Source organism: Entamoeba nuttalli (assembly GCF_000257125.1).
Source record: "Entamoeba nuttalli P19 unplaced genomic scaffold asmbl_4858, whole genome shotgun sequence".
In the NCBI taxonomy this organism is placed as follows: domain Eukaryota; phylum Evosea; order Mastigamoebida; family Endamoebidae; genus Entamoeba; species Entamoeba nuttalli.
This window is the reverse complement of record NW_008577092.1, coordinates 703-26,479: the sequence shown is the minus strand read 5'-3', so window position 1 is coordinate 26,479 and position 25,777 is coordinate 703. Positions and strand designations below refer to the sequence as shown.

At 25.7% G+C, this 25,777-nt stretch overlaps 17 protein-coding genes across 17 annotated transcripts; 10 read left to right on the top strand and 7 right to left on the bottom strand.

Annotated features, from left to right (window-relative positions):
* Window positions 1–1,101: 1,101 nt before the first annotated feature.
* Window positions 1,102–2,916, top strand: ENU1_114570 (hypothetical protein; the record flags this gene model as incomplete). Its single annotated transcript, XM_008859658.1, has 1 exon — window positions 1,102–2,916. The coding sequence occupies one exon, from the start codon at window positions 1,102–1,104 to the stop codon at window positions 2,914–2,916; it is 1,815 nt and encodes a 604-aa protein (XP_008857880.1).
* Window positions 2,917–3,003: 87 nt separating this feature from the next.
* Window positions 3,004–3,505, bottom strand: ENU1_114560 (hypothetical protein; the record flags this gene model as incomplete). Its single annotated transcript, XM_008859657.1, has 2 exons — window positions 3,004–3,099; window positions 3,149–3,505. 2 exons carry the CDS (start codon window positions 3,503–3,505, stop codon window positions 3,004–3,006), a joined length of 453 nt encoding a protein of 150 aa, XP_008857879.1.
* A 149-nt stretch (window positions 3,506–3,654) lies between these two features.
* ENU1_114550 (hypothetical protein) lies at window positions 3,655–4,391 on the top strand (the record flags this gene model as incomplete). Its single annotated transcript, XM_008859656.1, has 3 exons — window positions 3,655–3,702; window positions 3,746–4,096; window positions 4,152–4,391. The coding sequence occupies 3 exons, from the start codon at window positions 3,655–3,657 to the stop codon at window positions 4,389–4,391; spliced, it is 639 nt and encodes a 212-aa protein (XP_008857878.1).
* Window positions 4,392–4,440: 49 nt separating this feature from the next.
* ENU1_114540 (myotubularin, putative) lies at window positions 4,441–6,304 on the bottom strand (the record flags this gene model as incomplete). The annotated part of the gene is made up of 2 exons (XM_008859655.1): window positions 4,441–5,406; window positions 5,465–6,304. 2 exons carry the CDS (start codon window positions 6,302–6,304, stop codon window positions 4,441–4,443), a joined length of 1,806 nt encoding a protein of 601 aa, XP_008857877.1.
* Window positions 6,305–6,740: 436 nt separating this feature from the next.
* On the bottom strand, window positions 6,741–7,598 carry ENU1_114530 (hypothetical protein; the record flags this gene model as incomplete). The annotated part of the gene is made up of 1 exon (XM_008859654.1): window positions 6,741–7,598. The coding sequence occupies one exon, from the start codon at window positions 7,596–7,598 to the stop codon at window positions 6,741–6,743; it is 858 nt and encodes a 285-aa protein (XP_008857876.1).
* A 248-nt stretch (window positions 7,599–7,846) lies between these two features.
* On the bottom strand, window positions 7,847–8,395 carry ENU1_114520 (hypothetical protein; the record flags this gene model as incomplete). The annotated part of the gene is made up of 1 exon (XM_008859653.1): window positions 7,847–8,395. One exon carries the CDS (start codon window positions 8,393–8,395, stop codon window positions 7,847–7,849), a length of 549 nt encoding a protein of 182 aa, XP_008857875.1.
* A 2,377-nt stretch (window positions 8,396–10,772) lies between these two features.
* On the top strand, window positions 10,773–11,510 carry ENU1_114510 (lipid phosphate phosphatase, putative; the record flags this gene model as incomplete). The annotated part of the gene is made up of 1 exon (XM_008859652.1): window positions 10,773–11,510. One exon carries the CDS (start codon window positions 10,773–10,775, stop codon window positions 11,508–11,510), a length of 738 nt encoding a protein of 245 aa, XP_008857874.1.
* Window positions 11,511–13,375: 1,865 nt separating this feature from the next.
* On the top strand, window positions 13,376–14,758 carry ENU1_114500 (dihydropyrimidinase; the record flags this gene model as incomplete). Its single annotated transcript, XM_008859651.1, has 1 exon — window positions 13,376–14,758. One exon carries the CDS (start codon window positions 13,376–13,378, stop codon window positions 14,756–14,758), a length of 1,383 nt encoding a protein of 460 aa, XP_008857873.1.
* A 74-nt stretch (window positions 14,759–14,832) lies between these two features.
* On the top strand, window positions 14,833–16,407 carry ENU1_114490 (phospholipase B, putative; the record flags this gene model as incomplete). Its single annotated transcript, XM_008859650.1, has 1 exon — window positions 14,833–16,407. One exon carries the CDS (start codon window positions 14,833–14,835, stop codon window positions 16,405–16,407), a length of 1,575 nt encoding a protein of 524 aa, XP_008857872.1.
* Window positions 16,408–16,529: 122 nt separating this feature from the next.
* Window positions 16,530–17,309, top strand: ENU1_114480 (hypothetical protein; the record flags this gene model as incomplete). The annotated part of the gene is made up of 1 exon (XM_008859649.1): window positions 16,530–17,309. The coding sequence occupies one exon, from the start codon at window positions 16,530–16,532 to the stop codon at window positions 17,307–17,309; it is 780 nt and encodes a 259-aa protein (XP_008857871.1).
* Window positions 17,310–17,388: 79 nt separating this feature from the next.
* Window positions 17,389–18,481, bottom strand: ENU1_114470 (protein tyrosine phosphatase, putative; the record flags this gene model as incomplete). The annotated part of the gene is made up of 2 exons (XM_008859648.1): window positions 17,389–17,702; window positions 17,767–18,481. 2 exons carry the CDS (start codon window positions 18,479–18,481, stop codon window positions 17,389–17,391), a joined length of 1,029 nt encoding a protein of 342 aa, XP_008857870.1.
* Window positions 18,482–18,568: 87 nt separating this feature from the next.
* ENU1_114460 (HEAT repeat domain containing protein) lies at window positions 18,569–20,695 on the bottom strand (the record flags this gene model as incomplete). Its single annotated transcript, XM_008859647.1, has 1 exon — window positions 18,569–20,695. The coding sequence occupies one exon, from the start codon at window positions 20,693–20,695 to the stop codon at window positions 18,569–18,571; it is 2,127 nt and encodes a 708-aa protein (XP_008857869.1).
* A 155-nt stretch (window positions 20,696–20,850) lies between these two features.
* ENU1_114450 (proteasome subunit beta type 6 precursor, putative) lies at window positions 20,851–21,492 on the bottom strand (the record flags this gene model as incomplete). Its single annotated transcript, XM_008859646.1, has 1 exon — window positions 20,851–21,492. One exon carries the CDS (start codon window positions 21,490–21,492, stop codon window positions 20,851–20,853), a length of 642 nt encoding a protein of 213 aa, XP_008857868.1.
* A 263-nt stretch (window positions 21,493–21,755) lies between these two features.
* ENU1_114440 (hypothetical protein) lies at window positions 21,756–22,599 on the top strand (the record flags this gene model as incomplete). Its single annotated transcript, XM_008859645.1, has 2 exons — window positions 21,756–22,158; window positions 22,226–22,599. The coding sequence occupies 2 exons, from the start codon at window positions 21,756–21,758 to the stop codon at window positions 22,597–22,599; spliced, it is 777 nt and encodes a 258-aa protein (XP_008857867.1).
* A 175-nt stretch (window positions 22,600–22,774) lies between these two features.
* Window positions 22,775–23,467, top strand: ENU1_114430 (phosphatidate cytidylyltransferase; the record flags this gene model as incomplete). The annotated part of the gene is made up of 1 exon (XM_008859644.1): window positions 22,775–23,467. One exon carries the CDS (start codon window positions 22,775–22,777, stop codon window positions 23,465–23,467), a length of 693 nt encoding a protein of 230 aa, XP_008857866.1.
* A 67-nt stretch (window positions 23,468–23,534) lies between these two features.
* ENU1_114420 (WD domain, G-beta repeat-containing protein) lies at window positions 23,535–24,515 on the top strand (the record flags this gene model as incomplete). Its single annotated transcript, XM_008859643.1, has 1 exon — window positions 23,535–24,515. The coding sequence occupies one exon, from the start codon at window positions 23,535–23,537 to the stop codon at window positions 24,513–24,515; it is 981 nt and encodes a 326-aa protein (XP_008857865.1).
* An 81-nt stretch (window positions 24,516–24,596) lies between these two features.
* On the top strand, window positions 24,597–25,451 carry ENU1_114410 (Memo family protein; the record flags this gene model as incomplete). Its single annotated transcript, XM_008859642.1, has 1 exon — window positions 24,597–25,451. The coding sequence occupies one exon, from the start codon at window positions 24,597–24,599 to the stop codon at window positions 25,449–25,451; it is 855 nt and encodes a 284-aa protein (XP_008857864.1).
* Between the last annotated feature and the right edge of the window lie 326 nt (window positions 25,452–25,777).

Genomic DNA, 25,777 nt, shown 5'->3' with positions numbered 1-25,777 from the left:
TTGACATGTTACTTATTTGATTTGAATGAACAATTTAGTTTTAAGAGAGGTTTAAATATCTGATCCAAAAAACGGGGCTAGGTTAAGAATAAGTTTGTAAAGCATTTTTTGAAAAAAGATTCGCTAAATATACCTTTTTTCTATTTCAAAAATGGTAAATTTCATCAAATTAGAAGAATTGAGCGAGTTACAATTAGAGTATTACGTGGCAGGGTTTTATTTTTGTTCAGTCTAAAATTGAAATTCTAATACAAAAAGTTCAATCACTCAATTTGTTCCTTTTGTTGATATTTTTTCATAGAAGAATAAAAAAAAAATACGATAAACAATCTTCCTGTCGCATTGAGGTGTTATAATTTGTTTATGCGACTTTAATAGTAATAACTTAGTTCACTAATATTCTTATTTCTTTAAAATACCCACCAATAAAAATAATTGGAACAGAACATTTATCAAATAGTGTTTTGATGGTTCTTATTGAAAAGTTAATATTTTTAAGAAAAAGATCATCAATAAATAGAATAACCATTACTCATAAAGTTATTAATGAATTATTTGTTGTTTGTTAGAAATATAACTTGTCTCTCTAAGTTTAAACGAGGCGATGAGGTTTTATGTATTGAGATGTAAATATTATTAATGAAATTTTTCTGATTCAAATCAATTTTGAATGGAATGAAAAATAAGATTTGTATGTAAATAAAATTTACTGCAACTGTTGTTATGAAAAAGTACCAAAAGGATTTAAATTATAACAACCAAATGAATTTGTTTTAAACATTTGTTATTTACCTTTATTTTCAGAAAATTGTTAAATTGATTATAGTTAATAAAGAAAAGCTTTTAATTTAATAATTGTTTTCTTTAATATAATAGAGAAAAATGTAAAAGAGTGTTTAAACAATAAAATGAAATAAAAACTTTTGGTTCAATTCAAAATCAATTGAAATTAACCGAAATCCAATTATTTTTTTTTTTAATAGATAATTTAATGTAAAAATTAGGGGAAATAAGAAAAAGATAACGTAGTAAAAGTAAAGAAAATAAAATAAAAATAAAAGAAATCAAAATGAATGAAACTTAAAAAATAATAATACAGATATGCAATCACTTGATCCTCTATTCACTCCATCTATTTTAATTGAAAAAGTTAAAATGACAGAATATATTCATAGATTTGGACTTCCTTATAATGAAAGTTTAATTTGTGCATTTAAATGTAGTTGTAAACAGTCAATATCAAAATTAGGGAAATTATATGTATTTCATAGATATATTTGTTTTTGGCCTCAAGTTCTAAAATTTAATGCTGATGTTTGGAAATTTGAAGATATTTCAGGCATTAAAGCAAAAGGTAAATCACTTAGAATTTTATTTGTTAAATCAAATAATTCAAACATTAAAATTAGTGGAATAGAAAATTCAGAAAAATTTATTCAAATTGTTACTCAACACTGGAATAGTTATTGTACTTTAACAAATAGAGTGTTAATGACTTCAGAGTCTGAAACAGAAAAATCAGAAGATTCATCAGATATTTCTAATGATTCAATTATTAATGGAACACCTTCAGAAATTGCACAAAGTAGTGTTTCTTCATCTCCTACTCCATTTATTAATTCAAATGTTAATACTCTTACACCACAAAGTTTACCACCATCTATACCAAAAAAAGTTTCGTATGAAGGATTTTTAACTGCTACTGAATTCCAACCAGGAGGAGAAACTGATTTAGATTGTTCTGTTAAAGAATTTTATGAAAAATTTGTTAGAAATGAAGCTAAAGAAAAGTTTAAAGAAATACTTGCAGAAAAAGAGTTAACAAATATTAATATTTCTGATTGGGAAGTAAGTGAACAATTTGGATTTGTTAGAAGTCAAGACTTTATTGTTCCATTAAAAGGAATACCTATTGGACCATCTTCTGCACATGCCATTGTTAATGAAATATATTATTTTGAAGGAGATAATTTAATTATATGTTCTACTAATCAAACACCTGATGTTCCTTATGGAGATTCATTTAAACTTGAATTTAAAACTACAATTTCACCAAAAGGAGAAAAACAATGTCATTTTGTAGAAGACTTTGCAGTAGTTTTCTTAAAAAAAGTTATGTTAAAAGGAACTATTGAAAGCCAAGGTGTTAATAATGCAAAGAAAGATATTGATGTAATGATTAAGAAGTATATAGAAAAAATTTCAGGTAAACCAGCTTCAAGTGGTGAAATTGAATTTATTGATGATGAAGTACCAGAACCTAAATTCTTCAAACAACCAAAGATGAAAACTATTATTGAAACAACTATTCCTATAACTCCTCTTCAATTTTTCAATACTTTTGTAGAAAATAAAACACACGCACAACAAATTAAATTAAGAGAAGAATTAGGACAAACAAATATAGAAATGACTGATTGGAAAAATATTCAAAATGGGTTTACTAGAAATATTAATATAATTGAACCAGTTGATACTCCTAATGGAAAAGTAACAACAAGAGCTCAAATTCAACAATTTTATCAATTAAAAAAATCAGCATTAATTATTGGATCTATTAGAAATTATCTTGATTCTCAAGACTATTATTCAACTGAAACTAGACTTCTTTTAAATTTATCTAAACATAACGAATCTATTTTAACTGTTCAAGCTAATATTCTTTTGAAAAAGAAAGGTGATGAAAAAGAAAAAGACTTAATGTTAAAATATGAAAAAGAATGTAGACATCTTATTCAAACATATGTTGATAAATTTGAATATGAACAAAGAATTAAAGATATCAATAGAGGTATTGTTAGTAAAGTTAGTGATTGTGTTGTTGAACTTACTTTTAAAGAAAAAATGATGGCTACTCAAAACATTTTATTACTTCTCATATTCCTCGTTCTTTTTGGTATTTTCTTAAAGAAATAATTCTTTAAAACATTAAAATTAAACTACTTAAATTCTTTTTTTTAAATTGATGTTTATTTTGTTTGTATATTAATGAAATTAATTATATTATTCTAATGCATCAAATATTGGTTGACATTGAATTTGAATTTGATCATCAAATACATAACACATCTCATTAATGTTTGAATCAATTACAACACACTATAATATAAATAATAGTATATCATTTATTAAATGAATAGTAACAAACAATACTTTGTTTTTTATTAAAAATAATTGAAATCATTGAATCTCTTCCTTGAAGATGCATTGTTTTTAATGTATCACTTTCTTCATATGTTTTTCCAACATTAACAGTTGCAACAATTAATTGAGATAAAGAGTCTAATACTTCTTCAAAAGAAACACTTTCACGTGATGATGAATTTCTCTTCTTTTCTCTCTTTTTTTTAGGTTGTAAAAAGGATCCAATATAACTGACTGATTTTGAATCAACAGAAACAACATAAATTGATGTTGAATTTGGGAGAACACTTTGGATAGAATTTAATGTAGTTATGAGTAATTTTGATGGTAATTTCCTTTGATCTTTTTTACATCCTTCCATGTCTCACTTAAAGAATCAAATCTTATCAGTTTTCAGTTTTTCTTGTAAATTAACATTTTACTATTTTTATTATTATTAATTTATTTAATTATTTTGAAAAATAATAATAAAACTTAAAACACTAAATTAATCAAATTCTTCTTATTTAAATGGGGTGTAGTTCTTGTCTAACATTTTGTGTTTCTGGTGTTGGAATTGTTTGTTATTTTATCAAATATTCTGAACACTCTCATAAATTAGATTCTTTCTATTCTTGCTATTATATTTGGTTTATTGCAAGTTATATCAACATCTAAAATGAATGACTTTGATATAAAAGATGCTCAAATTGATATAATTACTTCATATGTTTCGATAGCATTTTCTGGTGTTATTCTTATTGTTTTTATAATTGTAACATGTATTTCATGTTTTAATAACCGTGTTATAAAAATGATAATTGCAATTTTAGTTGTTATAGTTGGCGTATTGTGTGTTGGTGGAGTAATTTGTTTTGGAGGTGTTGGATATAAAAATATGTATAAGAGTTCATTTGAAGAATTATGGAATAAAGTTCAAAACATTATTATGTCATATGCATTTGAACAATATGTTTGTTTAGTTTTATTTATTAATTTTAATAAAATTAAGACTAATAATATGACAGTATTCTTGTTGTGGATATAACAAAGTTACTAAAGTATGTGGTTGTTATTTAAATGAAAATTATACAACAGATGAATGTAATACAACTTGTTATGATAGAATTATAAAACCACTTGGAATATTCTTTTTCCTTTCATCAGGGGTTTATATTTTTATTACAATCACTGCAGTAATTCTTACAATTTTATTATTAATATCAGTTTTCTGTCATCGGGCTAAAGGATATTACAATCAACTTTAATTATTAGTATGCTTTTTTTTTAGTTTTTAAGTTTGTTAAACAAATTCAATTAATGAATAATAACTTTTGTTTCACGTAAATAATATTTATCCCATACAACATACTCGTATACATTAAATTTTAAATCAATTGGTTCTAATTTATTATAATCAAAAGATGTTGGATAATGTTTTAATTCTTGAGTAAAGAATTCTAAATAATTGTCACAACTTAAAGCACTTCTTTCCTTTTCACAATTTCTAACAAATGTTATTGTTGTTGGACATGTTGCTTCTTCTGCTATTTTTACCAAAAAGTCTTCTTTAAATTGAAATGCCTGTGGTGAGTGTCTTAAAAAAAGAGCAGTAACTTCAATGAATTGAAGAAAAATAGGAGAATTTTCATTTGTTTTATTATGAAGCCTTTTTTGGAATTGGTGACCAGAAGATATCCATTCTTGATATATTAAATCACAAAACCCTTTTGTTGTTCTATATTCTTTGCTAAGTATTAATCTACATAAAGATGATATTTGAGCTGTTCGATCCCATCCATCACTACAATGAACTAAGATTGTTTCTCCTTTTTGGATAAGAGAAACAACATCAATTACAGCACTTACTAATCCAAACAAAAGGTCTAACCATTCTGATGTATCTCGATAATATGAAAGAGGTGTAAGGGTATCACGACTAAAGAGAGCATTTCTCATTTTAGTAAAACAATCAACAACAGTATGAATATTTGGAATATTTAAAAACTTAAGTTGAGTCTTTTTATAAGCATTTGTATTTTCATATCCTCCACCGTTTACTCTATTTGCATATGCATTTGTTACTGGTCTACAATCAAAAATATATAAAATAGCATCATCATTTTTACCAAGAATTCTAATTTCTGATAAAAATTCTTGATCTTCTTTTGAAACACTGTCTTTTAGTACTCCAATAAAATAGGAAGAATTAGCTACTAGTGGTTGAGAACATCGATATATAGCTCCATGAGTAACTTGATTAAAGTAAGTACAAATTGGTATCTAAAGTAATTATTTATTATTGAATCAATTAATAATTAAAAATTATTTTAAAACAAACTCTTTTTTTGGATCTAAACTCAGCACATTTCTTAATAATATCATCTGTAATTTTAACTGGGACAATTAAATTTTTTGGATAAGTATCACATAATTCATAATTATCATTTTGATATACTTTGAAATATTTAGAGTTTGGATTATAATATAACTCTTGATCATATCCTATATGATTAATATTTGTTTTATAAAAATTAAATAAATAAACAAAACTTTCTGTGTTTTGGATGAAAGCTGTTGCTGATTCTTGTCCAAAACGAATACCAAAACGAATATCATTAATTTCTGTTGAAATAATATCACACACTGACTTACTAGCTTGGAAATAAATGGTTTCATTATACAATGCAGAATAGAATGGATTTAATTCAATTGTAATATACCCACTTGAACTTGATAGTGAAAATAAAACTCCAAGTGGAATATCATAAACATTTTGTTTTGTTTCACATGAATTTGAAACAAAAACAAATCTTTGAGAAGTAATGATTACTTCTCCTTCTTTAACATCTTCCCATTGTTTGATAATTTCATCACGTTTTATTTGAAAGAATGTTTTATACCATGAATCATTATATAAATAAAATAGCGTCTCATTTTGAATTTTGATTTTGAACTTACGTTCAAAATAGTCTGTTTTTTTTAATAAATATTTTAACTCAAGCTCTTCATTTTGAGGAAGTGTATATAAACTGTTTTCAATACTTTTATTTCTAAAAGAGCAAGAAGAAAGACGTCTTCCATAAAGTCTTTGATAAATTTCTTCAGAAACTGAATTTATGATTTCTTCTTTTTCATTTGAAGAAGTAGTAGAAATTACTTTTGGTTTGTATAAAAACATAAAGTAACATTTTAAGATTTTAAAAAGAAAAAAAAAGAAAAAAGAGAAGATGAAATGAATGATGCTTAAATGACTTATGATTGATTTGAATGTAAATATTTTTTATACAATGGAAATGCAGTTCCACTAATAGTATTCACCTTAACTGTTGTTGATTTTTTATATGGGTTAAAGTCAATAAATGTATTTAATATTTTTGCTGGATGGATAGCATTTATTTCAATTTTTGATGGCAATGATTTAAAGAATTCTGTTTTCTTAAATTCTTCTACAAAAGAAGAACCATAATTCAAAACGTCTGGTGATTCAATCCATCTCCCTCTTGATTTAACAGCAACAGATATTAACCCAACAATATATTGTAAGATTAAATCAATGGATAAATCATCTAAACTAATTAGTATTACTACTTTTTTTAAAAAAGAAAAACACTTTTTTACAAACAGTTCATAGAATGAGATGCATTAAGTAATTGTTGGGTAAAGGTTTTATCTGCTTTGGTTAGTCCAAGCAGTTTTTTATATTTACCATTTACGGTCACTCCTTTTTCTGTAACAACACAATCTATTTCAGCCATTTCTCTGAAAATTGGATGTGTCCCACCAAAAACTTCAACACTTTCTATTAACTCAAGTTCTGAAAGAGGACAATGTAATATTGATTGTTTTGTTTGTGTAACAAACCCAATTGATTTAAGTTTATCTGTTGCAGGAAATAAAGCACCTGGAATGAATGATAATAAGGCAAGAATCCATTCAGAGTTGATATCTGAACTCACTTTGTTATTTACACAAATTTTACATTTTAATAACAACATTTTAATTAATAATAAGATATCTTTACCACAAGTATTAATCAATGAACAAGGATCTGGTAGTGTATAAATAGGATCATTCATTGAACAATTTAATGTTTTAAAAATGGCTTGAATTAATGAGTTATTAATAAATAAATTTTGAATGAAATATAAATCAGCTAATGGTTTGAATCGTTGAAGAAATAAATGAAGATAAGGAGATGAAGTGATCATGCATAATGCTATTTGTTCATCTTCCCTTGGATTTTCTGGTCCTGGAAGGTATTGAGAGTAGTTATATTTATTAAACCATGCAATTCCATAGAGTGGTGGGTTAATTGAAAAACAAGGTACAGTAAAATAATTATATTTTCCTGGACAATCACCAAAACAGATATGAGGAATAGAATTATAATTATACCCACCTTCAGGAAATAAAGGATATGTAATAATTATACCTCTTTTATCTGAACATAAAATAATATGATTAACCGTCATTTATTATTATATTGTTAATTAGATCATTTCTTCAAAGAAAAATTTTAAATAATTTAAGTCTATTATTTGTTGTAATATTTTTCTTTACATAAATTTTATTTTTTGAATTTTTATAAAACAAAAAAATTAAAAATGTTTTACAAAAAATAATTTTTGTTGAAAGATTTTGTAATTTTTTTTTAGTTTTTTGTTTTTTTATATAGTAGATGGTTTAAATACCTCTACCTCTATAAAAAAATTAGAGACGTTTATCCATTCTTTAATAACATAGACAGAGTGTTGTCGTTTTGTTTTAGAACAAAAGTTCTTTCGTTTCCGAATTTCTTTTCTATTTCTTTACACATTTCTTCTCCAATTCTTTCTATCGCAATTTTATCGTAAATTATTCCATTAAATGTTATTGACTTAACAATATCCATTTTAACTGTGTTGTATCTCCCTGGTGTTTGTGATGAATGAATACAATACCCAAATTCAGAAAGTAAGTCATTAATAATATTGATAGACTCTCGATAACCATTCTTTTTCTTTCTGTGAAATGCTCTTTGTGTATTAATATTATTTTTAATATCTTTTTCTTCTAAGCTATATACTCTTCTTTTAATTACTGCTTGTAAGTCAATAACATTATCATCGCTAAAATACAATCTTTGTATTTGAAGAAACGGAATAGTAAGTAGTTTACGACAACTTCTTTTCTTTAAATTAATATCACAATGACGGTTTAGTAATGCAATACAAAATGCTCTAACTTTAGACTGGTAGTTTCTGTTATCTATATAAGAGTGCTTGTTCATATTGAATTTATTTAAATAATTTTCAATTTATGAGATTTTAGCGAAAGAACTTCATTTTTGTTTAAGTTTCAAATTTTTCATTTTTCCTCGATGACTTTAAAATCATTACAAATATAAAACACCAATTTTCTTTATTCTTTTTTTTGTTTTATTAGTACCACAAAAGTAAGTTCAATTCCTTAGTTGATTAGGTATTGTAATTACTATTTATCTTCTTCATGAAGATTAACTAATATCAATTCTTAAATGTTCTTAAATGCAGTAAATGTAACGTAGGTATTGTTGGTGATGGCTAGGTTATTATTTTCGCTAGAAAGAATAAGGTAAAATATGGAAGTGATATGTAAGACAACGTGGTAGTTTGTTATATTTCCATTTTGTTCTTTTTATTAGAAAAATCCAAACTATACGTTATAATAACTTTATTATTTTTATTTCTATAATATTTTTCATTATTAGTTCAGTGATTCAATGGTATAGTGTTATATATATCAAGAAAAGAATCTACATCCGCTTTACTTTTTGAATTTATGTTTCGTTAGCACTGTTTTACATATTTAAAAAAATTAACTTCCTTTTCAATTAAATTATTGATTATGTTTCGATTTATTCAATACATTGTTGAAATAAATAATTTGAATATGAATATCTAAACTAATAAACACAGTCATTACTAAAATGAAAATAACGCTAAAAATTACATGATAACTTTGTTCATTTGAATGAGAATTAGTCATACAAATAAACATGAACTATCTTAATTCAACAATACTTAATTTAATGAAAGAGATATTTATTCATAACCCAATGAAATTGGGAATTAATTATTAAATAAAGAAAATGATTGATAATATTTTTTAGTAACAAATTATTATAAAAATATAACTAACAATGATAATGAAAATGTAAGCCAAAATGAACTACATTTTTCTTATTTATATTTTTCGATTAAAGAATTATTATACCAATAGTATAAAAAGATTATATATAACTTAGAAAAGAAAGAGTCATAAATTATACTATTGGATATATATATTAAATCAATTCATTTAGTATTTTATTCAAATCCATGTTTACAAAAAATACTATAGTATTATATCACAATAAATATTTCACATTTAAAACCTCAACGAACGTTAAAAAATATTAAAAAAGAAAAAGATGTTCTGTAAACTCACCACATTCTTTTATTATGTTAACAATGAAAGAACTGAAAAAATCAATTACTAATGTCTTCTCCAATATCAAATGGAAAATATATAAACTTTTGAAGAAGAAACGTTAAAAATCAATAATTCTTCTCATTAATAAACTAATGTTTTTTATGTTAAAAATTAATTCTAATACATTATTTAACGGAATTGGAATCTGTGTTAAACCACTTCACAAAAGTTATGTAATGCCATTATTAAAATTTTTAATATTTAATAATAACTAAAAAGGCATTTATAATATATTTATTGAGACAATTTGAGAGTCATAATAAATAGGTTAATACTACAATTATATTAAAATAAGCAAATTATAAAAAAATATTAAATAAATAAACATATAACATCAAAACATTCTTGTATTATAATAATTTTTTTAATTTTACTATTATTTGAGTAATACTACTATATGGTATACTATTTTGATATTCAATACGGATAATAAATATAATTGGAATTGAAATTATTTATTGACTTTCCTATTCTTTTCATAAAAAAATTAATAAGTATTGGAATTTCATTGTGATGACATTACAAATTGATAGATTAATTCTTGTAGAAAAAAAACAAAAGTTTTATCTTTGACTGTATAGACTATAAAAATAAAATAAATGAAATGAAAGAAAAAATAGTCATTTATTAATGTTTAAAAATAATACTTCTACTATTCAAATAAATATATTTTTTAGACTATTATTTAAATCTCTTTTGGTTCTAATGTTCTAATTATTCTCCTTTTATTATTCCTTTGTGATAAATAAAAGAATTTATTTTGAACTTGTGGTGATAGAAGAGTTGTGTTTATGTTCTATAAAGTTAATAAATCTTCTTTTTCTGTGTCTATAGACAGAATATTTCTTTGTAGATTAAAAGTTTCAAGAAGTTAAATCTAAGAAAAAAAATTAAAAAAAAAAATTAAAAAAAACTAATTGATAAGAACTTTTCTTTTTTCAAATAACTCATACATTTCTTGTTCATATTTGATTCTTAAGTTTGTACGTTGAAGAGTTAGTTGTGCCTTCTTTGATTGAATTTGAATGCGTATTTGATATAGATATTGTAAATTAGTTTGAAGATCACTTTTATTGATTGATTCAATGAAATTCATTTACTAATTATTTAATAGTTTTCTTTTTTTGTTAGTAATAGGTTAAACTACTAATCAAATGTTAAATTTTAGATCGATTAAACAACAATGCACTAAAACACTAGTAATTGAATTTAGTATTAGTATTATTCTTTTTGTTGGAGGAATTCTTCTAAAATCTTTACCATCATATCAGATGGATATTCCTCTTGAGAGAAAGAATTTTAATGCAACTTATCCATTAGTTTCTGAAACATTTCCCTTTTTGTTTTGTTGTACTTTTTCATGGTGTGTTCCAGTGATTGTTATTTTCTATTTTGCACAGAAAAGAAATTCAGCAAAGTATTTCATAACATCAATAACTTCTTTCTTCTTTGCAGTCTCATTATGTTTATTCTTGACAAATTCTTTCAAACTGTTTGCAGGAAAACCTCGTCCTAATTACTATTCACTTATTGATAATAAAAAAGCATCAAAAGTATATCAGTCATTCCCAAGTGGACATTCTTCTACAACATTCAATGGAATGATGTTTCTCACATTATTATTATGTGGAGAATACAAAATATTTAATGGAGAAGGTTCAATCTTGAAATTAATTGGATGTTGTCTTCCTTTGTTATTTGGATGTATAGTTGCTATTTCTAGAGTAAGAGATTATTTCCATGGATATGACGATATTATAGCAGGTTCTTTACTGGGGTGTGTTACTGCATTATTGTGTTATGTATTAAAATTTAAGGTGTTATGTTCAAGGAATAGTGGTGAAATAGAAACTGAAGAATATAGAGAATTTGATGATAATTATATCGTTTAGAATAATTTATGTTATTTAAAACAAACAATAAAAATTGTTTATAAAAAACAAAAATAGTTCAAAGAATTTTAAATAATCATTCAAATTTTGTTTTAATGAACAAGTGAAAATTTAATTTATTTATCTGTTAATGGAAAATAATTGATGTTGACAATAACTCGTATGAAGTAGAAGAAGAAATTAAGATTTTGGAAAACAAAACATTATCTTTTAAATGTCTCTCTCTTGAAATAATACATGGATTTCAATATTTATTAACCACAACCCCAAAGATCATTGAAGAATCAAATTCAAAACAAACGAACATACCAACTTCAAAAAGAATCACCCACCAGATTTCATTAAACTGGATTATTCTTCAACGAACAGACTCGAATTAGAATCTATTATCTATTAATAACCAAATAACTAACCTTTTCTCATAAATTAATCTAGATCCTTCATTAGATACATTTCAACTAATCTTTCAACACCAATTAAAGAAACAACCAATTCAAATAAATAGAGGCAATCATCAGGAATATCAAAGAAAGAATAATCAAATAGAAATAATTAACAATGGTAATAACAAAAAAATTATGTCTAAATATAGTACTGAAAATAAAGAATGTTTTAGCGTTAATATATTATCTAAGATAAATGGTTGGGATATTATTCAGGAAGATAAGTATATAAAACACCAAAATGTCTTAATAAATAAAATAATATGTAAACATGGTAATAATGAAGAAAGTTGTTGTTTATTAATTGAAATTAATTTAACTCAACAAACGATTTGAAAATCTGGTCAAGAATTAAAGACTAGTTTTTATTATCAAAGAATTGGATTATAAAATGAGAAGAGACATGAGAATGGCATTTACTGTTGGATCAGACAAAACAAGAATAAGAGATTATGCATTTTCTGTTGAAGTATTAAGAAAAACAGATTTGAAATTGGACTATATTCAGTAGATTGGTCTGGTTTTATCTGTTAGTTGAAGGAAAAAAATATTTAAGTATATGGATTTATATCATCAATTCTTAAGTATACACCACCATTCAATACCTGATAATATGTTATATATTGATAACATGTCAACACACAAACTATCATTAGATTCAGGAAATGAAAGAGAGATTGGATCACTCAGTATAATCTGTGATTCAATTGGTTATTTAATTTAAAGCCTAACATTGTGTCAGTCAATTATAAAAAATTTATTATAATATGAGTTATTCACAATTTAATACACTCCTCAACAATGAATGATATGGAGATTCAAATGTTTTGTATGAATATAAAAAATACTAAATAATAAATCCTGATAAATTGTATAAGACAACAATTCAACAATTGAGAGATGGTATTACTATTATGACACAAATTATTTTTTCTTATTATGAGAAAGGATTTGAAGGAATGGAAAGGTTTTTTCAAAATTAGGAATATTTGTAGTTCAAAACATTGCACATTTTCTTTATAAAAAAATACAACTCCCTTTCACTCACTTTTTATAAATTTAATACTCTCTTTACTTCATTTAGAAGTTCATTAAGAAAATTTTATGAATTTTGAGTACTAAAACAAATTGTTTCATCTTTTCTCAATGAATTGACAGAACAAATGTGCTTTTATTTCTTTGGATTTAATGTTGAAGACCTTCATCAAGTTATTCTTAGAACAAAAAGATTTTAAAATAGATAAAGTGAATTATATAAAAATGGATCATAAACTTTGTTTTTTTTTTGTATGAAGTTTCATGGTTTTCTATAATATTCTTTGAAGATAAATATTAAGAATTGTTCAAAACTAAATAATACTCAATTTATAGTTTTTGGCTATAAATATAAATAGATATGTTGAACTGTAAATAGAATAAAAAATGACTTTCATCATCAAAAACGGTACTATAATTACTACTGACTCAAGTTTTAAGTCTGATATCTATGTAAAAGATGGTGTTATTGCTGCAATTGGTAGTGAATTGACTCTACCAGAAGATGTAGAAGTTGTTGATGCATCTGGATTATTAATTTTACCAGGTGCAGTTGATGGACATACTCATCTTGCAATGCCTTTTGGTGGAACAATATCTGCTGATGACTATGAGTATGGAACTATGGCTGCTGCATGTGGTGGAACAACAACAGTATTTGACTTTGCACTTCAAGAAAATGGGGAGAATTTAATAGAAACTTTAAAAAGAAGAGATAATCTTGCATCGCATCAGTCATGTATTGATTACTCATTTCATATTGCAATTAAAGATGTTAGTACAAATGAACTTTTAGATTCTATTGATTCAGTAATAGCTGAAGGAGTCTCTAGTTTTAAAGTATTTATGGTTTACGATTTCTTTGTAACAGACGGTCTTTTTTATAAAATACTTAAAAAGACAAAATCATCAGGAGGATTATTAGGAGTTCATGCAGAAAATAAAGGAGTAATTGATACTTTAACTGAAGACTTTAAAACAGAAGGAAAATTATCTGCATGGTATCATTATGAATCTCGTCCTGAATTTGTAGAAGAAGAAGCTGTTCAAAGAGCAATTACATTAGCAAAGTCAGTTGGTGCACCTCTCTATATTGTACACTTATCATCAAAAGGTGCTATTAGTATCATAGAGAAATCAAGAAAAGAAGGATATCCTATATTTGCAGAAACTTGCATTCAATACCTTGAACTAACTAATGATGTTTTTAAAAAAGAAGATGCTATAAAATATGTTTGTTCTCCACCAATGAAAACAGAAGAAAGTAGACAAGCACTTTGGGGTGCATTAAAAACAGGAATTATTCAAACAGTTGCAACAGACCATTGCCCATTTCAATTATCAGAAAAAGAATGGGGAAAAGATGATTTTACAAAGATTCCAAATGGATGTAGTGGTATTGAAAATATGTTTCCTTATATGCTTTCTGAAGCAAATAAAGGAACTTTAACTTTTAATAAAGTAGTTGAAGTATGTTGTTCAAATCCAGCTAAATTATTTGGTATTTATCCAGAAAAAGGATGTTTAGGAATAGGTTCTGATGCTGATATTGTTCTTTATGATCCAAATAAAAAATTTACAATTAGTGTTGATAATATGCATTCTAATGTAGATCATACTATTTGGGAAGGATTTGAGATGCATGGTTATCCTGTTGCAACATATTGTAGAGGTAAATTAGTATTTAAAGATGGAATATTTGTTGGAGAAAAGGGATATGGAAAAAGAGTGAAATGTAAACCGTTACATTTTTCAACTGCACAATTATAAGTTATTTTTATCATTTACAATATTTAATACTTCTTATTTTTAAAAAAAAAAGAAGAACTTCTTATTATATTTTTATGAGTTTCTCATTTACATTTGTTGTTCTATCTTTTCTTTTCTTTTGTACTTTTGCTCAAAAATTCAGTATTATTAAAAAAGGTGATTCTATTGAAATAACTAAAGGAGCAATTCGTGGAAGTGTTGCATGGGGAAGTTATGAAAATACAGTTAATAGTACCGGATGGGGAATATTAAATATTCATACAAATAAAAAATATTCACCAGAAGAACAAGCATTTGCAGCAGGATATATTGAATCATATTTAACTCATCACTGGATATGGATATATTGGCAAAATTATAAAAAAAATGAATATAAACATGGAATAAACAAAAACATTAGAAGATTTATGTCACTTCAATTTAATTTTTGGAGAAAACATATTAAAAATAATGAAAATGATGATATATATTGGAAGAATCAAAAATTAATTTTTGAACAATTTAGAGGATTATGGAATGGATATAAAAAATTTGGTAAAGAACCAATGACATTAGAAGAGTTATATCTTTTAAATTCTGTTGGAGATTTACCAACTATTACTGATAAATTTGAAAAGATTCATAGTGAAAATTCAATGTTAGATTTACAAGATAAAAATCCAGATGAACTTTACCATGAATGTAGTGCATATGTTAAATATAATAATAAAAGTCATGACATTATTTTTTCACATAATACATGGAGACCATATTATGCAATGTTAAGAATTTATAAACATTACTTTTTTCCATGGACTAAAAATGCTCAACCAATGAGTTTTGCAAGTAGTCCTGGATTAATTCATTCAAAAGATGATTTTTATTTACTTAGTAATGCTCAACAAAAAAGATTTGGTGTAATGGAAACTACTAATTCCTTTTTTTTTAAAAAACTTAATAAATTAATTACACCAAATTCTCTTCTTTCATGGCAAAGAATTCTTGTTTCAATGTATTTTGGTCAAACTCCTAAAGAAATTACAAAGACAATTGGTCAATTTAATAGTGGAACATATAATAACCAATGGATGATTATTAATTTAAATTCTATTGAAAAAAATGCACAAAGAAAGAAAAATATATTATACATTGGAGAACAAATGCCAGGAAAATATATTGTAAAAGATGTAACTCCAATATTAATTAATCAAACATATTGGGCATCATATAATATTCCATATATTAAAGAAATTTTTGTATCAAGTGGGTATTTAAAGAAAATGGAATTAGGAAAAAAAGAATATAATTACACTGGGTCTTCTCGTGCTTTAATATTTACAAGAGATGGTGCAAGAATTCACTCAATTGATGACGTTAAAAAATTAATGACAATGAACCATTATAAAACTGATCCAATTTCAAATAAACCACGAAATCAAATTGCTGCTCGATATGACCTTGAAATGGATAGTGATTATAAATTCCCATTTGGAGCTGTAGATTGTAAAATAGGTGCGGCTTCATTAAAATATAAAACATTAGCATATTGTGGACCAACACATGAAGGAGGACTTCCACCATTTAATTGGGAATTATTCCCATCAATTCAACATTGGGGAACTCCTCGTGTTTATAATTTTGATTGGGTTAAAATAAGTCCATCTCTTTAATTAAAACTTTCAAGCTTTAAACATTATTTTTTATCTTTTTAAAATTTAATAATAATTTTTTCAGGTTCTTTTTCAATATAAAAGATATTTGTTGATAGAAAAAAGATCTCAGAACATCATTAATGAGTGAAAAAAACCAAGTCCCTTCTGTTGATTCATTTCTTCATAAAATATCAGGATTGTCAATATTAAATTATGGAACAATAAATATTTGTGTTCCTCCTTTACCAAATCAAATGTCAAATGAAAAACAGATCATACCTTTACAAAATGAAATTATTACAGAAGGTGGTGGTGGTGTTAAACGTAAAATAAATCCTGTGAGTGAAAAAAAAAAGAAAAAACAAAAAAATATTATTAATATAGCAACATTAATAGAATTAAATAAAGAATTATTTGTTAATTGGACAAAATTAAATGAATATGAACTTATATATGACAGTAAGGTAGATGGATTTTCAAGTGTTGCATTAAATGGATGTATTTGTGGAAAAGAAAATATTATGGTTATTATTATTACAAAACATGGATATGTATTTGGCAGTTTTAATTCATTAAAACTACCAATACCAAAAAAAACTGAAGAATGGGTTAAAAATGATCCAAATTTCTTTGTATTTACTCTTTCAAATCCTAAAAAAACAAGTCCAATACAATTTTTTCTAAAAGATAAAACAGCAGATGGATTAAATATTTCCCCAAATACTTCAAAAAAATGGGTTATTGCAACTAATGCATGTTTTGGTATAAAACAAGTTGATGGATGTTATATATCTAATAGTTTTGTTCAATATTATAATATTCCAAATGGGATTACTGAAGACATTTTTGTTGGAAGTCATTATCCACAAACATATGATGTATCAAAAGTAATTGCTCTTCAATGGAAATTAAAAAAGTAATAGAAATTTTTTGTTTTATTTTTTACATTAATTAAAAAAAAATAGTTATTTAACTAAAAGAATGAAAAAAGAAAGAAAATTAAAACTCGTTACGTTTAATAAAGTCTTGAACTATTTCGGAATGTTTTTCTTGAAGAAGTGGTGTAAGCGCATCAATAACTTCATAGTATTGATTAATAGAGTCTAAAGCATCTTCATAAAAACAATTAACAGTTTCACATATAAAGTCATATTGTTCTTTTGTTTGAACCATTTTACTTCTTTCATTTCTAATAGACAAAACAAGTTCTGGAAGAATCACTTCACAGTCTTCATAAGAAATCACAGGATGACTTAATAAAATTTCTTCAATACGATCTTCTACTTCTCTTACTTTTGAAGAAGAACTTGTTGCTACAATATAAATATTAAACAATTAATTAATTGATTCTTAAAATATTAAAACAAAAGAACAAACATCTCTGTTTACTATAAGTTTCTGTTTTTTCAAGAATTTCATAAGTAACCATTTCTACAATACGTGATAAAAGACAATATACTCCAGTTCTACCAACACCTGCAGAACAATGAACACAAACAAGATTTCTATTAGAAAATTTTGATGTAGTACCAATAATATATTGAATATAAACAAGATCTAATGCATCTTTTGGATTTAATGGAACTCCAAAGTCAGGCCATCCCATATAATGAATTTGAATAAATGAATAAACGCCATCTTCATATATAATTTGAAGATATCTAATTTGAATATCTTCCATAAACTTATCTTCTTCAACATCATCATAAAGGGTATCAATTGTATTTACTGTATAGTTTCCAAAAACTTTTTTACCACCTTCAGACTTATATCCCCAATAAGGTGTAGCTTTGGTTCTTGTTTTTTCTTTACATTTTGTTAACATTACTACAATTGGTACTTGTTGTTCAATAATCATTTGAAGGAAATCAGGGATGGTTTCAATAGTTGGTGCTTGAGACGCAATCATTCTTCCTTGAAAAATATAATTAGCATTTATATAACCATTATTATTTAATTTTACTCTTGTATCATCATTTGCTAAAACATCACTATATCTATTCTTTTTAATATTTTCTGGAAGAAGTGCAGTTTTAAATTTTTCAGGAAGTTCAGGAGGAGTATTTTTTTGGATATAATCAAAATCAGACATTGCATTTCTTAGTTCTTCCTTATTTTTTTTTTGTTTTTGGTTTTATTCTTCATTTTCATTTTTTCATCAAAAAATACTAAATTAAATTTAATTATTCAATTCTTCGAATGCCTCTATTAAAGACTTAATTGCTACATTAACTTCATTACTATTACGTTCTGATTGAATTGATTTAAGTCGTTGAATAGAGATATCTCTAATATCAGTTGTATTATTTGTATAATCTAATTTATAGAAAACACTTGTTAAATTAATAATCATTTCATCAGAATAATTATCTTCAGCTTTAATCCAACTCATTAATCTATGCATGCACATTTCCATAATTGTTGTATTTATTTCTTTATCATATTGTGATAACATTGGAATAAATACTTCAGTTATTTTTTCTAATTCTGGTCCTGCTTCATCTAAACATAATTCATACAACTTTTTAGAATCTTCAAAATGAGATTGTGAATAACATAAAAAAAATGTAAACAATAATGATCGTAATTGTGTTTCTGGAATTGATCGAATAAATAATGACATCATTGTTTTTGCAAGACATAATTCACTTGATTCTTCTGAAATATGTAATCTATCATTTAAATATAATCGTATAACTCCTTGTAAGACAATAATTAATGCCTCTAAATCTTCACTCAAACTTAATAATGCATCATTGTAAATATCTCTTAATGTTTCAGGAACATTTATTCCACTTAATAAATAATAATCAGTTAATCCTTTTAATGCAACTAATCTTACTGGTGTTGTATCTTTTGATAATCCAGCAATTAATACAGGAATAAATTGTTGTGCTTTTTCTTTATTAACAAGAACTGTAAGACCAACAAATTCCATTGTAAACATTCTTTTCTCTTCATTTGGTGATTGTAAATTTTTAAATGTTTGTCTTAAATGATATTCTAAAAATTCTGATGGAAGAATATAATTAACTTCAATACATGATTTATAATATCCTTTTAAAAATAACGGTTGGTCGTCTTCAGTAATATTATGCATTTCATTAACAATAATACCAAAATGATCATTTGGTTCCATCTTTATTAATACCCTAAATGCTTCTTCAACTACAACTTGTGAATGTCCTCTAACAACTTCTAAAATATTACATTTTCCTCCATTACATTTTGAATATAATTTCATTAATGCAATTTGTTCTAATTCTGACTTTCCATTAATACAATTTAATACTTCTTGTCCGTCTGGATAATCCCCTTCACAATGAGATATTAATACATAACATCGAAGAATAACTAATGTTGGTGAAACATCAAGTGTAACACCTGCAGGTGATTGAGTAATTCTAATAATTTCTTCAACAATTTTTTTACTTAATAAAATATATCTTTCCATATCTGTTCCAGACTCTCCTTCTTGTGGTGGGAGTTGAGGAATTTTATCCAATGGGAAATACTTTTCAAAATATTCTTCAAATCCAATTGTTTCAATCCAATATTTAACTAATTCTTCAAATTGTTTTTTAACAGTTGATCTTTCTTCAGTTAAGGCATGAATAAAAATATAACAAAGTGAAGTATGTGTAATATGTTCTATTGGAATATTTTTAATTGTTTGATACGCATATTCACGAACAATAGATCTACTATCTCCAACTAATCGAATAATTGGAATAATTGTTTCTGAATTAATTGCTATTGATTGTAAAGTTGCAACAACAACTTGTGCTCTTGGATCTAATAAACAATTTACTAATTGAGATGTTTCGAAACGTTTAAGAGCAAGAACCGCATAAGTACGAACATTTGATTGAGTGTCTTGTAAACGTTCAACAAGAGATTTATTTATTTTTTTATAAATATCTTCTGTGAGAGTATAATTGTCTGGCATTGAATTTAATATTCTCATAATAATATATACACTTCGTTGACGAATTAATGGCTCAGATGCATAAGTAAGATCTGAATGAATATCAAGAATATATTCAGTTAATTCATTTTCTGATTTAACTGCAACATCAATCAGAAAGTCAATTGCTTTTAACACTGACTTTGTTTTTAATTTAAGTTTAAGTAATTGAGGAACTACAGCTTTATATACCTCGTCAAAATTTTCATTGTTTTTTTCAAAATTACTAATTAGTTCATTTATATAATGTTTATAATGATCAAGTGCCTGAACTTTTGTAAGAATAGATTGTAATCTTTCTTTTGAAAGAATACGAATTTCATTATCTGAGGTATCCATTTGAATTGAAGACATTCTATTAAAAGAAGAACCTTTTAATCAGTTGGATACTTTTTTCTCTTTTTACTAAAAGTTATAATTATTTTTTTTTTTATTTTTCTAATTTATAAAAACAAAATTGATAAAAAATGTTATTTGTTTCAAAAAATAGTAATTTAATTTTGTGGCACAGGGACTTTATCTCCAGTGATAAATTCAGACTGAACACCCTCTGCTGTTATATTTACGGTATGGATAATTCCTCCTGATGAACCATCACGATAAATTGCTAGTGAAACAGCTGTAACAATAAATTGTTTAGCTTCTTCAAAAGTCATATTCTTTTTAAAATGAGCATCACAATATCCCCAAATATATGTTGAACCACTTCCTCCAACACATATATCATCTTGTTTCATAGCTCCACTTTGAAGTATACGATATAATGTTGCTCCATTCACTGGATCATATCCACCACATACAACTGATGATGAAAGGAATGATTTATTTCCATAAATGATATTTTTTATTGATGTAGCAGCAGCAAGTACAGTTGGTTCCTCTCCAGTTTGTGCAGTATACATTCTTAATGCATGTTTAACATAATCTCCAATCGTTTCACTATGAGCTGCAGTACCAGCCGTACACATTCCAATAGAATCAGAAACCATACGAATTTTATTTTTACATCTATTAACAACTATACTTCCCATTGAAGTTCTACCATCAGCTCCAAGAAGAACACCTCCATTATAAACAACTCCAATAATTGTTGTTCCAAGTGAAATAGGTTGATATGCATTATGTGTAAATTCCATCTCTTTTACTATTTAAGTTCATTGTTTTTTTTTGTTTTTTTTTTATTGAAGTTTTTCATTTTTCTTTTTTTTTTTAAAAAAGGTATGAAAAAATGTTATAAGTTAATATTGACTATTTCCCTTTATGTTATATTTAACTTAAACCAATTAAAACCATTTTATTATAATTTCTCAATTATTTTAGTTGAGCTCAATTAAAGTGTTAATTTCATTTTTTCTCAGGGTTATCCCACTTTATAAGTAACTGAATTTACTTATAAATAATGGCTGAACAGAGCCAAAGCAATTCAACCAACAGTGAATATGAAGAGGTGTTAGATAATTTTGAAGATATTGAGATTGAAACACCTCAACCAAATGATGTAATAAAAAAAAAACAAGTGATCATTTCACGAGAACCTATGAATCAAGTTATAGTTTTTGAGATTGAAAATTGGTGTAAGTTGGGGTATTCTAAAATCATTTTATTTGAAACATCAAAACAATTATTCTATGAAATAAAACAAGTTCATTTGGAATATGGTTGTTGGTATATTAAACCAACACTTCTCGCTGATAGTTCTTTTAAAATTAGTTCTATACTCGACCCTTTTTATATAGTCCTTCATTTCCTTTGTTTACATAATGTTAATGAAACTACGAAATTTTCATCATTTGAAGAGATGTGTTTGTTCAATTTTGTAAAGTTAATAATACAAAATAATAATAAATAATACAAAATAATAATAAATAGATTCATTATTACCTTCTAATGGAATTACTGAATTACTTAAAGACATATTACTTCAATTTGTTAAAGAAGAAAGTAATCAATATAAAATTAACTTTCCTCTCATTAAAGAAACTCTCATAGAAAAAAAGAATATAATTGATAATTACCTTAAAAGTATTAACAAAAATGAATCACACCAAACAAAAGGAATGGATAAATTTTTAACTAAAAAGATTGACAATGACAGTCTTTTTTTATATCTGGGAGAGTATTGGTATAATTTAATGAACTGGAAAATTCCAGAAGAGCATATTGTTTATTACGCTGATAATTACACAAAATATGAAAAGAAAAAGAAAGTAACTAAAAAAAAAACATCAAAGAAAAAGAAATAAAAAATAAAAAAATTGAATCTTTATTACAATAATGGTTTTCATTTTATAAAAATGGATTTCTAGAAATACACAAAACTAAATAGAAATAATATAAATATAACAAACTTGAAGGTTTTAATAAAATGCAAAATATTTAAACTGATCTTATTATGAGTTAATCACAAAACATTTTGAAATGTTAGACATCACTTGCTTTTTCATTTCATTTGTATTAGTTAATGTTTGTCTTATGATTGCTACTGCTTTAAGTAAGACAAATATTATTACTAGTTATACTTCAAGAAAAATAGTTCATATTTCTCTTGGAGTATGTGAAATAGTGATGTGGGGATGCTATTCAGAAGAACCAACAGCTAGAATTTGGGGATCTATGTGTTGTCTTCTTTATTTATTTGTCTTTTTAATATTTGGAATGGGATGGATTAAAGGACCAATTGCTGATTTCTTAATTGCAACAGTATGTAGAAATGGTGATTATAAAGAAATGTTATATGGACCATTGAACTATTGTTGTATTATGTCATTTTTATCTCTTTTATATTGGAGAAATTATCCAGCATCTATTATTGGAATGATGATTATGTTAACTGGTGATGGAATGGCTGAAATCATTGGTAAAATGATAGGAAAAACTCAACTCAAAAATCCATGGGGAAAAACTAAAACACTTGAAGGTGCAATTGCTGTAATGGTTTGTGGAGCAGTTGGAGCAATGGTAATGTGCTATATTATTTTTGGACAAATCTATTTCATCCAATCTATTATCTCAGGATTAGTTGGTGCAATAGTTGAATTTTATTCATATCCAAATTATGATAATGTGTTTATTCCATTATCTTCATTACTTTTGGGATTTTTCTTCTTTTAATTTATTGTTTTGAAAAACATTTTTATTCAATTTTTAAAACCCTTTTTCAACTGTATTTGTTATTTTAATGAATTATTTGTCTTCTCAACATGATGGGTATGGATTGGAAATTAACTGTAGTCCAATTGGGGTAAATGTTTTATGGAGTGATGGAAGTTTGAGTTGGTATTCATCAGATCTAAAACAAGAAAAAAATTATCAAGTAAATGGTCAAAGAAGTTGTAATTCAAATGACCCAAATGTCGCTTTTACAATAAGTGATACTGGTGTCATTTGTAGTATTGACTGTCGTCAGGATCAACCAAATATATTAACAAAACCATCAAATCATCTCACAGAAACAGCAATAGCATCTTTTGACATTGGACTTGCTGTTTCTTTTAAAACATATATTAAATGTTTTGATATTAGAAATATGAAAGTTGTTTGTACTATAAATGAAGCTCATTGTGATGACATTGTTGATGTAGCATTTTGGAGAGGATTATTAGTGTCTGCTTCTCAAGATAATTTATGTTGTGTAATTGATTATACTCAAGGAAATAATGGAATTCTTGAAACAATAAATGTTGGCAAACCTCTTGGGTTGTTAGGTGTTGCTTCAAATAAGTATCTTACTATTGTTTCGGATGATAATGCTTTTGTTATTTACAATGGAGAAACATCAACAATAGAGTGTCAAATAGATGATTTAAGAACAATTACATCAATTGGAGATGAAACTCCTTCAACTATTCTTAAAGGTTGTATGATTGATAATAAAATAGGAACTGCAACTTCGTTTGATTCAGGTAAATTAATGCTTTCAACTTGGTTAGGAACAAATAGTTTTCTACCAAGGTCTGAGGCACATTGCCATTCTGCATTAGTTAGAGACTATGAAGTTATTAATGATATTGTATATTCAACTGGTGAAGATGGAAAGATTTTTGTTTATAATATTAATACTTCTCCTCGACAACAAAGTCAACCCCTTCATCAGTCTAAAGTTACAACAAGTCTCAGAGAACGAGGGGAAAGACGATCTAATAGAATGTCTGAAGATTAATTCATTTTTTATGGTTTTTAAAATTATTTCATAAAGATTATTCTCAACGTGTCAAAAAGTCATCAACTCATAATCATAAAAATGGATTCTACGACTATAAGAAAAGCTATTGGTGCTGGAAGATGGTTTAGTGCTAATGGGAATGAACTTGCAAATGAAGTTGATCATTATATTAACAATGCCTTCAATAAACTTCCATCAATTCAAGGTAAAATATTAGGATGTATTTCACCTCATGCGGGGTTTAGGTATAGTGGCCAAACTGCTGGGTATGATTTTGCTGCTTTAAAAAGAGATTCTGAAATGAATGGAAAACCAGACGTTGTTTTTATTCTTGGGTTTAGTCATTCTTCTCGGTTTGATTGTGCTGCTGTAATGGATGGAAAAGCAATTTCAACTCCAATCGCCACAACAGAAATTGATAATGAAGCAATTACAATGTTTTGTGAAGGAAGAAATTATTTAAAATGTTTCTACAAACCACATAATGGTGAACATTCTGCTGAAAATGAACTACCATTTGTTCAACGAGCATTACCTGGAGTTAAAGTTGTGATGGTACTGATTGGTACTCATAAGTCTGAAGTATTAGAACAAGTTTCTCAGGGTCTTCAAGCTGTTTGTTCTAAGAAAAAGATGTATGTTATTGCTAGCAGTGATATGCTCCATGATGAAAGTCATAGTCTAGTTGAAAAAACAGATAAAGAAACAATACAACTTACAGAAAAAATGGATATAAAAGGTTTATTAACAAGATGGAGTTATGAAAATCAAATTTATTGTGGAATTACAGCTGTTATACCAACAATGATGTATGCTCAAGCTATTGGTTGTGTTAAAGCAATCACACTTGATTTAACTGACAGTGAAACAATAACAAAACGAATGAACAGTGGTTGGGTTGTTGGTTATGGTGCTGTTATTTTCGTTATTTAACTCCTTTTTGTTATTTAAATTGTGTTTTTTTATTTAGAGAAATAATATTTAACAATTTTTATAAATATTAAAAAAAATAATAACAAAGACTTAATAAAATTTTTATATATTCTTCTTTGCTCACTAGAGATTAATTACATCTCTGTATTCTAAGAGTTATTATTCATCATTTCATCACATTTTTCCTGTTTTTTCATTATTATGATATGTGAGTTTCTATTCTTCATTGACATTGAATTAATGTCTTTTTCATATTGCATCAATTTAAATGTTCTTCATTTAATTTGTTATTTCATTTTTATTCAAATTTTATTGTGTATTAAAAC